The sequence below is a fragment of the Leptodactylus fuscus genome, chromosome 6, assembly GCF_031893055.1.
Source record: "Leptodactylus fuscus isolate aLepFus1 chromosome 6, aLepFus1.hap2, whole genome shotgun sequence".
NCBI lineage: Eukaryota > Metazoa > Chordata > Amphibia > Anura > Leptodactylidae > Leptodactylus > Leptodactylus fuscus.
Genome location: NC_134270.1, coordinates 76,914,535 through 76,931,816, shown reverse-complemented (window position 1 = coordinate 76,931,816; position 17,282 = coordinate 76,914,535). Strand labels below are relative to the sequence as shown.

General features: G+C 43.0%; 1 protein-coding gene across 1 annotated transcript; it reads left to right on the top strand.

Moving 5' to 3' along the window:
• The first annotated feature begins 6,808 nt into the window (after window positions 1-6,808).
• RCN3 (reticulocalbin 3) lies at window positions 6,809-17,282 on the top strand. Its single transcript, XM_075280265.1, has 7 exons — window positions 6,809-6,858; window positions 7,152-7,383; window positions 10,731-10,924; window positions 12,840-13,015; window positions 13,964-14,024; window positions 14,121-14,320; window positions 16,380-17,282. Exons 2-7 carry the CDS (start codon window positions 7,160-7,162, stop codon window positions 16,485-16,487), a joined length of 963 nt encoding a protein of 320 aa, XP_075136366.1. The 5' UTR covers window positions 6,809-6,858; window positions 7,152-7,159; the 3' UTR covers window positions 16,488-17,282.

The window sequence follows — 17,282 nt, the reverse complement described above, 5'->3', positions numbered from 1 at the left end:
GGTGGCGGAATATGGTTGAGAGGCCAGAGCTAGAAACTCACAGGTAAGGTTTTTTCTATAGCTCTGTGTTAACCTCACTCACCACACATAAGTGAGGAATCTGGGGGACATATAGTGCCCTTCCAGAACGTTCATGGCAGTGGTTTTGTGACCCCATGAACAACAGATGTCAGAAGAAGGGAGGGAGGGGTACACTAAAGCATATAAAAGCCTGGGTCTGGGAGACTTCTCAGTCACTCAGCAAGGAAGCAGATAGGGAATAGTTAGGGTTTCCCTTCTGCAAAATATCTTCCAATTTCAAGAACCACAAAAGCTTAGTTCTACATACTGCTGAAAAGCCGACAGTGCGCTGAATTCAGCACACTGTCGGCTTTCCCGATCAGTGCCCTGGGTAAAGAGCTATCGGTGCCAGTATCGTAGCTCCTTACAGTCAGAAGGGCGTTCCTGACAGTCAGTCAGGTACGTCCTTCTTCACAGCATCGCCTATCGCGCTGTACAGTGTGAGCGGGGAGGAACGCCCCCTCCCTCTGCTCACAGTGTTCGTCCATAGACGAGTATTATCAGGCACAATATAAATGACATCACTACATCATGCCTACTGCTCCCAAGACACTGGAAATAAGAGGCAAGGGTATGGGGAAAAGAGAGCTTCACCGTTGTATTCAACACATCTGCACCTAGAGGATACAGATGAGTTGGAGTAAGGACTTATTATGACAGCCGGGACCCATGCCACGGAACGGCACTTTAAATGCAGAACTGTCCTTAGGGGACCTCTGATACAATAGGGCCTCGTGCAAGTACATTTACTCTATGGTTAAAGTGAACCTGCCTGCCTTGTCCATTACTCCTAGTACTGCTTTATTTACATGTAATTCTGCCATGAGAAACTGTACAATAACAAAGAAAAGAAAAGCCCAAGTGAGCATAATATAGGAGATTCAGGAACACCAGGCTGCAAAAACATGCAGGTCTGATGCAGCGCATAAGATCCGTGTCACAAAAAAGGCAATCTATGAGCACAGTCAGTAATGCTGCTGTCTGTCTTTGAATAATATCCCATCTTTACTCACACAAGTAGCCAGAAGTAGATACAAGTACATAGAAGACTTGTGAGATGCTGTAGAAAGTTCAGTTTCAGCAATTTACAGATATGAGTGGAGGCTGTGAGGAGAATCAGCCCCTCCCAACTGTTTTCACTGTGTGAAGAGACCAGACCCTCCTCCTTTCAGTCACTGTGAAGATGTCTTACTTATTTAATATATCTATGGACAAGGGTGGTTATTGTATCTATGGGTAGGGTCCCTAGTAACAAGGAGTGAACAGCAAATTTTCTAGGGAGAAACTTAGTGCCAGGAATATTTTTGAATCACATTTTTAACCACTTCAGTACCGGGCCAATTTCTGGTCCTGGACAAGACATGTTTTGGGGTTTTTTGCATTTGTGATTTTGAGGACTAAAACATTTTTATCATTTGGGTTATTTAATTAATTGCTGCGCCTTTTTTTGATGAGACATAGGGCTTTATTTTATTTTTTTTTTTGTAGATTGTGAGCCCCACATAGAGCTCACAATGTACATTTTTCCCTATCAGTATGTCTTTTTTGGAATATGGGATGGAAATCCATGCAAACACGGGGAGAACATACAAACTCCTTGCAGATGGTTTTATGCCCTTGGCGGGATTTGAACACCAGGACTCCAGTGCTGCAAGGCTGCAGTGCTACCCACTGAGCCACCGTGTGGCCCCTACTGACATAGGGCTTTATTTTTATGTTGTTTTTATTTTTGTATATTTTTTTTTTTTTTTAAATTTACATCCGGGAAAATATAAACAAAAGATGAATGAAAATATGTCTGTTTTTCACTTTTCATATTTATTTTTTTTTAATAGCACAAAGTGCTACTAAAAAAACTTTATAAGATTTTTCCTCTCTGTTATGGTCATTTTGATTTTGTATGGTGTCGTCGGGGGTTGGGTTAGAACCTGTAATAAGGGTGTCTTATTGGAGTATTATTTTATAAATTTTTTACTTTAATTTAAATTTTTTACTTTTCTACTTTTTTCTTTCTTTATTTTTTTACATTGTGTTCCCTTTTTTTATTGATAAGGAAGCTGATTTCCTCTTTAGCATATAGCCCCAGTTGCAGAAGGAATACAGCCTCCTGCCCATAACTAAAGAGCTGTCGTGTCTCTCCGACAGATGATAGTGCCTGCCCTCCAGAAAGTATGGCTACTGTGGAATGACTTCTACTATTATTCCTCTTTCCATTCCTCATTTTATGCTTCTTCTCTTGGAGCCACTTCTCAGTCTCAGTGATGCTATGCCTATTGTTGTAGTTTCACAGTTTTAGCGTTCTCTGATTTACTGTGCATTATATTTTCTTCCCCCATTTTTTTCTGTAGTTCTCTTTCTCCTTTGTCCCCTTTCGTCTTGTCGCCTCTCTTGGTTCCCCCTCTGCTTTTCCCACTTCCCCTCTGAGTTGATGTTTCGGCAATTATTTGCCTTCTCAAAGGCAAATGGGGCACCCTCAGGGACATAGTCATTTGCCTGGGGACCACTGAAAATTTTGAGAAATTAGCAATTTTATTATTTAGCAGATAGTCAACCCACCCAAATTAGTTAATAAATACACTGCTCAAAAAAATAAAGGGAACACTCCAATAACACATCCTAGATCTAAATGAATGAAATATTTTCATTGACTGGTCCACCATGTAGTTGTGACATATAAATAAATGTAAAAAAAAAAAAAAACACTTACCCATCGTCACTTCCTGGGAGATCTGCTGCTCTTGTCTGCAGCTCAATACATTGAGTCTTCACCAAGCATCATTAACAGATGCCTGAGGATGCCATCCTGAGGATTCCGGTATAGTTGAGAGAAGGCATGTGGCTCTTTCCCCTCTGGATTGGTGTGGCACCCCTGGTGGGTCTGGAATCATCGGTCTCCTGAAACACGTTGTGTGTTACATTAACTTGGACCAGCACTCTTCTGCCTTATCTTTTGCTCTTATCTGGACTTTAGACCAGGGATCAACAACCCCTAGAAGGTGTGCCATATCTGTTAGATTCCGGTAACATGGGTCGTTCCCTCTACTATACTAGTAGCAGTCATAGGACTCGCTGTAAGCGAGCTCATAGCTACTCCAATGAGGGAGGCTCTTAGGGCTAGTTCACACGGGGACATGGACGCTGATTTTGACAGCTGATTTCGCGGCCAAATCAGCCTCCATAAAATGGAGCCCTATGTGAATTGCTAACTTTTTTTTTTCTGCTAGCTTTTTTTATTGCTAGCTTTTTTTGCTAGCAGAAAAAGAAGCGACATGACCTTTCTTCAGGCGTTTTCCGCCTGAAAAAATGAATTGGAGTCTATTGGGCGCTGAAAAAACAGCTAGCTGTTTTTGGTCGCTTTTTTTTGCAGCTGTTTTGGCAAAAACAGCGACTGAAACAGCTAGCTGTTTTTTATCACACTTTTGGAAGTGACATCCCAGAGGAGTGGCCATGGGTGTTGGCTGCTTCCTGCAGCCATTTTGTGACAGTACTCATCACAGCACAGCACATCTGGATACAGCAGCATTCATTGGGCTCCCTTCTCTCCAGGAAATTTTATTTTTTGATATCAAAGATAGCAGCTTGCTATGAAGTAGCAGTGATCTCTGCTCAGTTGGAGATGTGTGCTAAAATGGCGCCTACAGACAAAAAGGGGTTGGTTTTGGCCATGCCCAGTGGGCTGGCTAGTTAAAAAATGGGCTAGGGAAAAAAAAAGCTTCAAAAAAACAGCGACCGAAAAAGCGTCAAAAACAGCGTCAAAAACAGCGTCCAATGCAAAAAACAGCGTCCAAAAAAAGCGAGGCTTAAAAATCAGTGACAAAATCAGCTAGCTTTTTTCACGTGTGAACTTAGCCTTAGAGCAGCTGATTCTAATGATGTCACCTGCATCGCCCACTAGAATACACAGTGGAGGCGCAAGTTCCTCACAGGCTGAATGCAGCCATCAAGCCTCTGCGAAAGCCGCACATAGCGACACACCAAAAGAGAATATGTAATTGTAACATATAAATAAAAAACAAAACAAGTGACTTCATCACACCCGTCTTCCATGCAGTCATCTATGTCAGAGCAGGGACTTTATAGCTCCCTGCTCTAGCATAGATGTCCACAGTATAAGCATGCATAGCAAGCCAATACACTTGTAAGTAGGGCTCCCCTGATCCAGGTCATCAGACTAAACATTTGGTGCTGCAGATCCCGTTCCTTTTGTAGCCATTCTTGACTTTAGCTAAAAAAAAAACCCAAAAAACCCACAAAGTCTGGAACAAAGAAAGCTGCGTTTCCGCAATGTGGGGTCTCAGTCTAAGGCTGAAGCCCCACATTGCGGAAATACAGCTTTTATATTGCAGATTTTGTTGCGTTTTTTTGAGCCAAAGCCAGGAGTGGATTGAGCAGAAGGTAGAAGTATTAGAGCTTCCTATATATTTCCCATTCCTTTTGTAGCTATTCTTGGCTTTGGCTCAAAATATTGCATCAAAATCTGCTACAAAAAAAGCTGTGTTTCCGCAACATGAAGCCTTAGCCTATGGCAGATTTTGATGTGCTTTTTCTGTTTCTGAGCCACAGGCAGGTGTGGATTAAGCAAAAGAGAGGAGTATAAGCAGGGGTATAACTTGTTGGGGTGCAGCCTTAGGGTAAGTTCACATGGCGATTTTTGGTCCGGAACTTGAGGCCGGTGCACTGCACTGATATCCAGCTGCGCACTCCACTCTGGATTAGGCCCAATGAATGGGCCTAGTCCGGAGGAGGGAGTGTCTTCAGGCTGACTTCAGGTGACTCGGCCTGAAAAATGAGCACCTCACTTTTTTTTCTGGGAGCCGGAAGAAACAGCTCCCGGGAAAAACTCCTGAGCGGCTCCCATTCATTTCAATGGGAGCCATCTTTTTGGTCAGGATTTTGAGGTGGTTACGGCCTTAAAATCCTGACCAAAAAACTACGTGTGAACTTACCCTCAGGGGGCCCATAAACACTGGCATCAGTATTGAGATTACAGATTCCTTCTGGACCGTAAACCAAGGAGACCCACAGATTACCCTAATCACACTAAGGGCCCCTTCACACGGCGTAAGCGGGCCACTCATTTAGACACGTATACACGTGTCCGAGCGGGGCGCTTCAAAACAGAACCCATTGATTTCAATGGGAAGCGTGAGTATATGCCGATATCAATCAATGAAATCAATGGGCTCTGTTTTGAAGCGCTGCGCTCGGACACGTGTATACATGTTTAAATGAGTGGCCCGCTTACGCCGTGTGAAGGGGCCCTTAGTGTGATTAAACTCCTTAGCACCATTCTATCACTATCAAGAATTCGCAGTAGGGATAAGGTAGGGGACCAGGATAAAAGATGCTCCGGGCCCACAAGACTTTAGTCACGGCACTGAGTATAAGCACTTCCAATATATTTCCCACTTTATATGTAGCCACTTCTGAGTTTGGCTCCAATAGCCACAATTGCTTGTACCACAGTCGTTGTCCCATTCAAGTCTATGAAAGAACTGCTGCAATACTTACTAACACTAGGTTCACACTAGCTTTCGGGGATTCCTGCAAGCAGGACTTTTCTCTTCGCAGATTTCAGGTGGAAACTGGACGGACACCCAGTGAACCCCATTATTCCATGGGGTCTGCAGCTAACTGCTTATTAAGCAGATGGGGTTTCCATTTTTCGAACGGAAAAATAGAAACCCAAACGCTAGTATGATCCTAGCGTAACACAGCGGTAATACACGGCGATCAATGGGCCCATTGATTTTAACCAGGACCGATGGGTGTGCGGCCTTTTAAGGGTCAGTTCACACGTGAAAACCGCCTAGCTTATTTGTGCGAGGTAAAAAACCTCGAGGAGTTTTTTTGACGCTGTTTTTTGCATTCCGCGCGGTTTTTGACGAGGTTTTTGACGCGGTTTTCGCTAGCGGTTTTCGCTAGGGTTTTTTTTCCTATATGTGCTATAGAAACTGCAGGCGAAAACCGCGCGGTTTTTTGCAGAAAACCGCGCGGTTTTTGTGTGCAAAAAACCGCGCGGTTTTTTACCGCGCGGTTTTCGCCTCCCATTCACTTCTATGCAATTCTTCAGGCGTTTTCCGCCTGAAGAAAGGTCATGTCGCTTCTTCAGGCGGAAAACGCTAGGAGGAAAAAAAAAGCTAGTGGTCTACATAGACCACCATGTTAAAGGAGAGGTTTTTGAAGCGAATTCCGCTGTCAAAAACCTCCCCTTTGCCCACGTGTGAACTAGCCCTAAAACTTTCAGAGGAACCAGTCCTCAGTGCAGGACATTTTCTTGGAGACTCCAGTGCAGATGTGAAATAGCCTTACATGGCGATGGGATAACTTGCTGTGTAACCCTACCCGAGAAACCTGAATGTGATTTGATTTCTATTGGCAGCACTACTTTCCATATAAAGCACCGCAGAGCCGCACATTGTGCGCTGTTCTGAGATCTGCCGGCTTTCTACACCCGCCAAGCCTTTCTGTCCGCGGCCGGCACCAGTACCGAACTCCACAGCGTGTAGGTGACTGCTTGGCAACAGAGCGAGCAGCCCCGCCCACGTGCAGCAAGTCTGCGCCCAAACAAGAGCTCCACACACACGTGGTCGTGTCAACGTGGCGAGCACTGACCACTGAGAAAGCAGCGCTCAGTCCAGAACCTTCTCTGACCACGCCCCTCATAGGCGTTCTAATATGCTAATGAAGTGAGGATCCACCTTTTCTACGCCTACTCTAGCCGAGCATTTTAAAGGGGCCGTGCACCGGCAATACGGACAGACCGCTGGGCTCAGGGACTGGAGGAGCATCACAAAGGTAATGTCCAGGGCAGTGGGCAGCAGGGGTCTCCATCACTGGGGGGCTCCTATACTTCTGTGCCCCACTATGTACATGCAGAAGGATTAATGACTGACTGGAATGATAACATGAAGGGGACTACATCCTCTTACTTTTGAGATGTTGCAGAACTACAACTCTCAGCAGCCTGCAGGGATTTGTAGTTCTGTCCCATCCAGAATGCCACAGGTTGGAGACCACTGTTGACCCTGATATAATGGTGCCCAGTTTGGTAGTGGGTAAAGTGGTAACATGCCATTGGTGTATTTCAGGTAGGACAATGCGGACACTTACTGTTCTTCTCGTGCTGGCCATCTGTGCCTCTTGGGTGGCATGCAAACCTGCTCAGGAGAAAAAAGACCGTGTCCACCACAGCAAAGACCTGAGTGACCACAAACATGACGACAGCAAAGACTTCCAGTACGACCATGAAGCCTTTCTAGGGAAAGAAGAAGCTAAGACGTTTGATCAGCTCACTCCTGAAGAAAGCCAAGAGCGACTGGGGTAAGAAAATGGTGTTTAAGCCTTTGGGAACTGTCTGGTGGGCTCTATAATCCATTCCTGTCATGCACTGGGCAGACTGGTCATTGGCATCACTAAATTTTCATGGCTGATTGTTGCATTAGAATAGTCTGTGTGCCCAGAGTGCTGGAATGTAACAGTCTCTTTACTAGGTCCTCTGCCTTTGTGGTACAACGGCTAGATCAAGACTGGCATTCCAGGGCATTGTTCTACAGTATATTTTAACTGTGTCAGAACTACATCTCCCAGCATGCTCTGACCGTTTGTAGTCTCTCATGTGTGAGAATGTCTTAGCCGTTTTATTAAGACTTATTCAGTCTCAAAGTCTCTTGACTTGTCATTCATTTGCATGTACAGAAGTGGTGGGATCCCCACCCATGGCTGCCACCTCACATACTTTACAGAGGACTTGAGTTTTATGTAGCAATGACATTCACTACATGAAGGGTTTTACTTCTTCTCTGACAATGTCTTGCCAGTTGTGGGTGTTGGGTCATCTCAGACTTCTAGTTCAGCAACAGGTTATCCAAGATTTCTTCCGTTCTTAGCAGCACAGAAATAAGGCATCTCTGTCCTGCCTGAATATGGGATCTCTACCATACTGTGACTCTGGGGTTAAGTTTATGGTCTTGATCTATGTATATAATTTGGAATTATTTGCTCCAAATGCACAAAAGACAAGTAAATGACCCCCTAGATCTGAGTTTCCAAAATGGGCACAGTCTGTAATACATTGAGGTGCCCAGCAGAGTGCCAGCCTAGTCTAAATGAACTTTGTACAGAGGAAGAAGGATTGATGGCATATGAAGTACAGCTGTAATCCAGGCACAGCCTTCATAAAGGAGGGACCGCCTACACATCTCCCACCCTACAAAGAGCCTGGAGGGGAGGAAGGGGGGGGACTCAGGAACATTCCAGATTGTTAACGTGGCAGTATCCAGATGGGTTTTTTTTTCTTATAGTAGGAGGGCTAAGAATAGGGAGGAATGTCAACTGTTTAGAAGTTACCCCTTTAAGGATGCAGAAGTCTTCTGTGCACTTCACTGTGCCCCACTGCTATGTAACACTGTATCTTCACTACCAAGTGCTAATAGTTTTCATCCTCTTGCCACTTCACCGTTCCAATGTGTCAGTACCATCGTGTGTTTTACCACGGACCTGGCACATGCATGGGGCTGTGTGCATGTAGCCTAAAATCTATGACCTTGGGTCACACTGTTATGGAGGGCAGAATTTGTCTTTTATAGCACATCAAGAGAAGATTGTGGTGCAGATTTTACTACTAGTTCTGTCTACATTATAACCTATAATAATAATTTAGAAGCAACCATTTCTGACTGACAGTAGGTAAAGGCAATAACTTAAAAGGGTCTGCACTTGTTCTTACTTTTTATATGTACTAAAAATCCATGAGCAGAGAGCAGCTACAAAAGTAGTATTTCTCTTTAAGACTCAGCATATTTGTATTACATGGATAGTCTGCTGATTTCAATGATCATGATGTAATACTCCATTTCTCCTGCAATGGTGCTGAATGGAAAATGAACACTTTTACCAGGTCTCGGAGTAGTGTATTACTAGTGGGGCCAATATAAACAAAATCTGATTATCAAAGGTTTACTGTTCCTTTAACACAGTGTCCTTATATAGCCAATGAATGTCAACTAAACGCACAGATTTTGGTAGAAGTGGCCTACCATATAACATGTATGTGGGTGTCCCAACCCTCCTATGATGGCAGACCCTTAGGAGATAAGTCACAGCCTGGGGCCTATGACCATGTTCCCATTGGAATACTTTACAAACCATTGGGTTCATGTACTATCAAAATGAGACATTACAGAGTAATAAATCAATTCACATAATTGTACTGCTTACAGTCTGTGGTAGAAGGGGTGACACAAGAGGTAGAAGTGTTTACACAGTGGACCAGCATGCATGCGTGTGAGGGACTCAGGAGGAATAGCTGTCAACTGGAAGAAGAATCAACCAGCAGTTGTATAAGGTCCATCTTTGTTGGTGTGGTTATAGAAATAAACCTTAGGGTATGTTCACACAGAGGAATTTTCTGAAGCTTTGGGGATGGATTCCACCCCAGAATCCGCAGCAGATTCCGTCCAGAATCTGTCTCCCCAATGGGAAGCAGAGATTGCAGCAGGACCTGCAAAAAAAACCCATCCTGCTTGATCTGTGGCCGAGACACCCTGCTGATTAGGCCCATTCATCTGGACTTAATCTGGATTGGAAAATCGGGATGGAAAGCTCATCGGCATCCTGTCGCGATTAGACCACGGACAAATATACGTAGTGGGAAATGAAGAGGAATTCCAGTTAAAGTATAAAATGAAAGAACTACCGCACACTCCTCCGATATAATAGATGAAAAAATATATATATATTATAAAATGTTCTGAAAGTTCATTGTGTCTGTATCACAAAGTGTTACTCCACGTTTTGTGATTTGATACTGTTGTATCGCAGATGTCCAGGAAGTATTCTGGTAATGAAATGCGATGAGCAAGTGAAATGCGACAGTGTGCTGATGTTTTGGCAAACCTTGACAGTTTGCAACCCTAAGTCAGATTTATAGTAATGGTGGAAAAGTTCAGGGCAGCTTAGTGACTCCTTAGTTTTACTGTGGTGTGTGAAGCCATAACTATAGTGAATGCTTTTTATCCCACTTGGGTGGTTCATCTGCAATATGCAGAACATGGTAGAGTCTGTCAATAGACATGCAAGGTATTGCTGCTGCAGGGTAGTCCTGAGGTCAGTTACCCCTCTATGATAAACGTGTTCTAAAGCTAAGTTCACATTTGCGCTGATTTTTCTTTCCTCCTATTTCAGTATGAAACTGGCAGACTCTAGGCAATGTGGTCCTTTGGTGTCCAAGTGTAACTGCAGTTAAGCAGTCCAGCTCTCCATATTTCGGGTCCCTTGGCGGACCCGTACGACTGAGAACCCAGGGTAGATGTGAACTGAGCATATGAAGTGTGTGTGTGTGGGGGGGGTTGTATGAAAGCAGTGAAAGTGTAACTCTTGTCTGGCACGCCAGCTATTAACATGTGCAGTTTTTGGTTCATTGCAGGAAGATAGTTGATAAGATTGACAGTAATAATGACTCCTATGTCACAGCACCTGAGCTCTTGGCCTGGATCAAGTTTGTGCATAGACGATTTGTCTCAGAGGATGTGGATAAGCAGGTGCTGCTGCACGATAAGAACCGCGATGGATCTGTGTCTTGGGAGGAGTACTCCAAGCAGACTTATTCCCATCTCCTAGGTATGAGCCCTCTCTTCCTGGTTAACTGTTGTTTCCACTTTCACCCACAGGAAGATAGTTGATAAGATAGACAAGAATAAGGATGGCTTTATTACTGGCGAAGAGCTGAAAGACTGGATCACACACAGCCAGAATCGATACATCTATGAGAATGTGAACAAACACTGGGCAGATTACGATAAGAACAAGGACAATGCAATCTCCTGGGAAGAGTACAAGAACACTACTTATGGGTATGCAGCAGGTAAGGGGATGAGAGCATTACTTGTCTTCAGTGAGGAGAGCTTCTGTCAAACTGCCGCTTCTTAAAGATACTCTTCACCTAAATGTGCTAATCTTGCTTTGAGTGCTGACCGCTCTTGGTTTTCATGCCGCTGTTAATTGGATTAGAGACCTAAATCTCACGCAGGTTGGGTGCTAGGGACATGCGTCGCCTGTGGTTGATAACTCCTCTGTCAAACAAGTGACAGCAGTCCTGACATAGCGCATGTTGGCCTGCACCTGCACAAGTTCATTTAGGTGGAGAATCTCTTTAACTTGTATACAGCCAAATTCAAAGAAGGTTAATCTGCATGATCTGCATTGATTTTTCTAATATGCATGTATTTACTTTGACAACTTGTGTAGCTGTTACTGGGTGTTGCCTATACTTGTCCCTCTCCATCTTTAAAATAGTATAACCATATCCTGATATTAATAGAAGTAATTTCTGCAATATCTTTGTACTTCCCACCATTAGGCATTAGGAAAATCTTCCCTTAATCCAGGGGTAGGGAACCTTCGGCTCTCCAGCTGCTGTCAAACTACAATTCCCATCATGCACCATTCACTTCTATGGGAGTTCCAAGAACAGCAGAGCAAGTATGCATGCTGGGAGATGTAGTTTTGCAACTGCTGGAGAGCTGAAGGTTTCCTACCCCTGCCTTAGTCCATTGCAAACATTACATTACATAGCCTATCTGCAAGCTTATAGCTTAAGAGACCTTCTTGAGTATACACCCATATTTTTCTTGTCGGTGTGCACATTGGCTTTCTTGACTGGCTGGGCTGCAGTTTGGGTGGGAATGCTTGCTCCTAGCACCATTATGCTTTCATTCTCTTACTATGCATGTTAGAGGGTTATATAGTGGAGGAAATAAAACCAGATCTCAGCTGGGGATTTTGTGGAAATACAAATGGATCTTTTAAACTAATTTTAGGGAATACTGAGAACCAAACCATGCTATGCCTAGTGTGAAGTCTGAGGTGGTGGGGCATGATTCTTATTTAAAACACCAAGGAATTCACCATAATATCCCATCTCCTCAGGCCAGCCCTGCTCATAACCAGTGTCTCAGTTCTGGCTTCTATTGTTAAAGGGATTCTATTATTAGATTTAGGCAAATTTGCCTAACAACAATTTGGAATAGCCTTTAGAAAGGCTATTCTAGCTCTACCTTTCTTTAGCTTTTAGCCGACACCGTTTTTGAAATAGTTTATTCTTATATGCTAATTCCGTGCACGGAGCACAGGGGGCATACCTCTGTCATATCCGGTACCCACCCCTTCATGTGTAGATAGCCTTCTTTTCTTATTCTTCGCTGTGTAGGAGGCTGCTGCTAACTCAGCAAAGAATAAGAGAAGGATCTCTTCACATGAAGGATCGTGTAGCGGCTAGAGGAGGCGGGATACTGTATATAACGGGGGCTATTCCAATTTGTTGTTAGGCAAATATGCCTAAATCTAATAATAGAATCCCTTAAAGGAATATTCTAGGATTAAGACTTATTCTTAGGCTAGGTCCTCAATATCAGATTGGGGGCTCCAACATCTGGCACCCCATTAATCTGCTTTTCACACAAAGCATGGCTCCAGCAACAACTGGCAGTACACAGTGTAGTGGTCAAGCTTGGTTACTGCACTTTAATGAGAGCTGAGCTACACTAACCCAGCGTGGCCACTACAGGCAATGGAGCTGCTGCAAACCGCTGATTGAAGGTGCAAGGTTTTGGACCCCTAGTGATCTGATATTGATCCCATATTCTAAGGATCAAAATCGTGGAAGACCCCTTTAATAATAACAATCATATCTGGCATGTAAGTTATGAGGTGCTTGGTGACGGTCATTATTTCCGATCAATTTGAATTATCGCTGATAACCAGTGTCTTGTATGTCTTAGGGGAAGAGGAGTTTTATGATGTCCTTGATAAAGATAGATACAGACAAATGATGAAGCGTGATGAGAGAAGATTCAAGCAAGCAGACAAAGATGGTGACCTGATCGCTACCAGGGAGGAGTTCACAGCATTCCTTCACCCAGAAGAGTTTGATTATATGCAAGACATTGTAGTCACGGTGCGTTTTTTTTTTTTTTTTTTTTTTTTTTTTTTCTTGGCTGGGGAAGTGGGGCCATTTACAGGAAAAAAGTCTCTGTTAAGACTGGCTTCCCATGGGTTTATTCAGCTAGTGAAATACTTAAATGTATTTCCTGGACTGAACACTGAGTCAGAACCAGGATTCAAAGCATCATTACCTATAATACTAGCAGACCCTGCCTCCCCATAGGAATACTGTCTAGTACTGTACTAATGTTTTCAGTACAGGACAGTAGTGGTGCGGGGAGTCCTAGCTCAGGGCTAAGCCAGGAACAATGGTTTAGTTTTACCCTTCCTGCAGGGACATGGATAAGTGACCATATGTAATACTGTGGGCTGGCTCCTCTCTGCAATCCTTGTCCCTCCTCTGTGATATTGAGCTGGTATGTAGTGCACATTAGTGATCAATGCTCTCCTTGTATTGCTGAGATACAGTGAGAATGTATAAATTCCTGCACTGTCGCTGTCTCGAACTGCAGCGGCTGTGCAGGTATATATTAGTGTTTCCTATTATCACCCATACTACAGATTTTAAAAAATTTATAACAAGAAGTTTAGTTTACTTGCTTCAACAATATGTCTATTTGTAGAAATCAATTTTGTACAGTAAGAGTGTCACACATGTACCAGATGCACCATCTAGCTCTTTTACATAAAATATAAAGGTTTCATTTCTGCAAACTGATATATCGCTAAAGCTAAGGAAAGATATCTTTTAATAAACTTATGTATTGCCCTATACATCATCACTAACTGCATATGAACAAAGGTAGTGGTAGATTCCCTGGGAGCTTATTAAAATGCAAAAGGACATAAAATGAGCCATAGCCAGAGTATGCCCAATATAAGCCTTAGGGGTGACTCTCAATAAAGTAATATAAACCTTTTCACTTGCATTAGTAAAGTTTACATTGTTGTCTTTCTGCAGGAAACCATTGAGGATATAGATAAAAATGGAGATGGTACAGTGGATGTCAATGAATACATTGGTAAGCTTGGTTGATAAAGAGGTTATCCTGACCAATAACTATTGTAACCTGTTATATTGGAATATTCATCCCTTCATAATTCATTGTGTTCCTCAGCTGACATGTACACACCTGAAGCCGATGAACCAGAGCCTGAATGGGTTAAAACTGAGCGCCAGCAGTTTTTGGATCACCGTGACTTGAATAAGGATGGAAAGATGGACCGATCTGAGATAAGCCACTGGATCCATCCACACGACTATGACCATGCAGATTTGGAGGCCAAGCATCTTATCTACGAATCTGACAAAGACAAGGTGAGTGGTCATCAGTATATGATACATTTTGTGAATGGGAGTTTTTCAGCATACCCTTATATACCTATGCCATTACTGATGTATACCAGCCTGATGGAGCCTTACAGGATAAATTAGACATATACTCCATGTGCTATGCTGGCACATATGAAGAATATGGCTCTTCATCTACTGCAAAACACTCCCAGCATGTCCTAACAGCCACTTTAGACGTTCTACAGTTCGATAGGGAACAAATCACTAGTTTGCTCCATAACTAGTACTTCTTTAACCCCTCCTTGACCCATGATTTATGTGTACCTTCCCTGTAACATGGTGTTATTTCATCAGCCTTGGATCTGTTCCGTAGCCCCTGTAATCTCCTATAAAGGTCTTCTGATCTAGTTCCAGTCTATGAAAAGGCTTAAGGCCTTGATACACACCAATACTTCTGTATTAGAAGATCGCTGATTCATGTCCCCCTCTATATATAGGAAAAAAAAAATGTTTTTAAAAAAAGTGAAAACCCAAAAATTTTGGCATTTCCACATCCATAAGAAAAAAATCTAAACCTGAAACCATTAGTTAACCCACACAATGAACATTGTAAGGGGAGGGGGGGATTGGGGGGGGGGGCAGAGACAACGATTGCCCTCTTGCCTCTCAAAGTATGGACTAAAAATTTATCAAAAAGTCATATACATTTATATTAGGCTAGTAAGCTTACTGCTCAACATTGTATTCAGCTTAAACAGGTTATCATCAATATTGCAGTTCTATGGAAAAATCATTAGGTTTATAGTAAATTCTACCCGAGGCAGTGCAGGTCCAGGAGCCATCAGGAAGCTCTTGGCTACCACTATCTCAGCTAGGCGCACAGAATGAATTGGAAATTGCACAGTAAGTGAAAGAGGTGACAGATTCCTTTGTCATAGTTAAAGAGGCCCTTTCATGTCCTCTTACAGCGGCTATGTTACCCCTCGCTCACAACTGCGTTGGTATTCTGTCTGTCCCTCCCCCGAACGGAATACCGAACGCAACTGCAAGCTGTGTGCCAGTGAAAGCACACGGACCCCATAGACCCCCATGGGGGTCCCTATGCGGACTCCCCGAACGGAATACCAAACACAGAATTCAGTATGCCAGTATGTGCCCCAGTTTCAGAGCTATTAGAGGGGTTAGTTTCAGTACAGATAACCCTGCACTTTAAGAAGGGCCTACCTTACAGCTCGGCATCATTGCTAAGCGTTGAGTAACGTCACACCACTTTGGGTCCATTCACACGGAGTAAACACGCGCTCATTTTGGCAAAATACACATGTAAAAATAAGACTCCAATTGATTTCAATGACATTTTACACGTGTATTTTGATGGGGTTTTTTTTTTTACACGGGTATATCATTGAAGTCAATGGGAGTCTTATTTTTACACGTGTATTTTTTTACATGTGTATTTTGCCAAAATGAGCATGCATTTACTCTATGTGAATGGATCCTCACAGTGCAAGATCATAAAAGTTTAAGGTCAGGGGGCCATTCCTCACTGTCTAGCGATAACTCTGAGCTGTAAAATTAGTTTCAGTACTGATCCCTGTACTAACAGCACAGATACCTCTACAACTGGGGCAGATACCAGCAAAACCAACACTGCGCTGATTTTACTGCACAGTCAGATTTCTAGAGGTATGTAGTACAGCTGGTGTTAGAGGACATGAAAGATCGGAGTCTTATCCGGTGATGGTGACAGTACTCTGCTTTATTTACACTAGTCAGTCAGAAAAGGTAAATGGTCTGATATCTGCTGTAGATTTTGGGAAGAGGCTTAAAAAAGGGGGTGGAGTATCACATAGCTATTCATAGGACACCAAAATTATACCTGTCATGCTCTGCCCCCCTTAGGCAGAGGAGACTCAACACAGTATAGTAGTTTTAACCAGTGTTTCTTTATATTAAAAAAAGTAATAGACTAATGTCTCTAGTGGGCTAAATGTCAGTGAAGCGTTACCACAGAATATCTTTTGCATATATGTTTGCGTTTATGTTCTGACACTTTCATATCAGAGATTTCATTTTTCTTTAGGATGATAAACTCACAAAGAAGGAAATCCTGGACAATTGGAACATGTTTGTGGGTAGTCAAGCAACAAACTACGGTGAAGACTTGACAAGGCGGCATGATGAATTTTAAACAGACTTTTAGCCTTTCTGCTTCTGAACGAGCGTATAACACCCAGCACATTGCTGGTTACTTTCAGATTGGACTCCAATTGTGGCAATAGGGGACTGAAACTGTGTAAATACTTACTGAAGACTCTGGTGCTCAGGAAATAGGGCTGCTGCCATCTGGGGGTAGTATGTATGTGCTAACTACATGGGAGAACTTCCATCTGTATCCTTTAGCCTCCTTCTGAACTGTCTATGGACGGCCACCAGTCAGAGCTCAGCTTTCATTTGTTAAACTGCTCTTGTGAAATTAAAGCTGGGCTGTGATTGGTTGCAGTAGACGATTTGCTAGACAAGGCCCAAAGCTACATCTTTGTTATAAGGTTTTGTCTCCGTAAAAACTATATCTGATAACATGTGACACCAAAGTTACCAAACTTTATGAAATAACACCACTTCAGATACGGGACTCTCACTACCAAGTAAAATGCCCACTGTGGGGCCATGTATAGGGTAGTGGGAAACCATTCAGTGCCATCTGTTAACATTTTGTAACGTTCCCTTTCAAGCTGTACACTTTTGTTTTTTTTTGGCTGATATGAACCATGCCACTTTTCTTGCATGGCATACATTTTATGGTAAATCCCCCAGAATAATGTCCCAATATCAGGACAGTAAATCCTTTTGTAATTTGTAAGAAATTGGACTTTGTATTGCCACAGACCTTTGCAAGATGCCCTATAGGATGGAGGGTTTTTTTTGTTTTGGTTTTTTATTGAGCCATTTGAACAATGTGTACCCTTTATGCTGTCCACAGTGA

What these genes read in the sequence shown, in the direction of transcription:
- RCN3 (XM_075280265.1), top strand. Translation starts at nt 7,160, where the DNA reads ATGCGGACACTTACTGTTCTTCTCGTGCTGGCCATCTGTGCCTCTTGG. An exon ending in TACTTATGGGTATGCAGCAG is followed by an intron (nt 10,925 to 12,839) that starts GTAAGGGGATGA and finishes TGTATGTCTTAG; the next exon opens with GGGAAGAGGAGTTTTATGAT. An exon ending in TGCAAGACATTGTAGTCACG is followed by an intron (nt 13,016 to 13,963) that starts GTGCGTTTTTTT and finishes GTCTTTCTGCAG; the next exon opens with GAAACCATTGAGGATATAGA.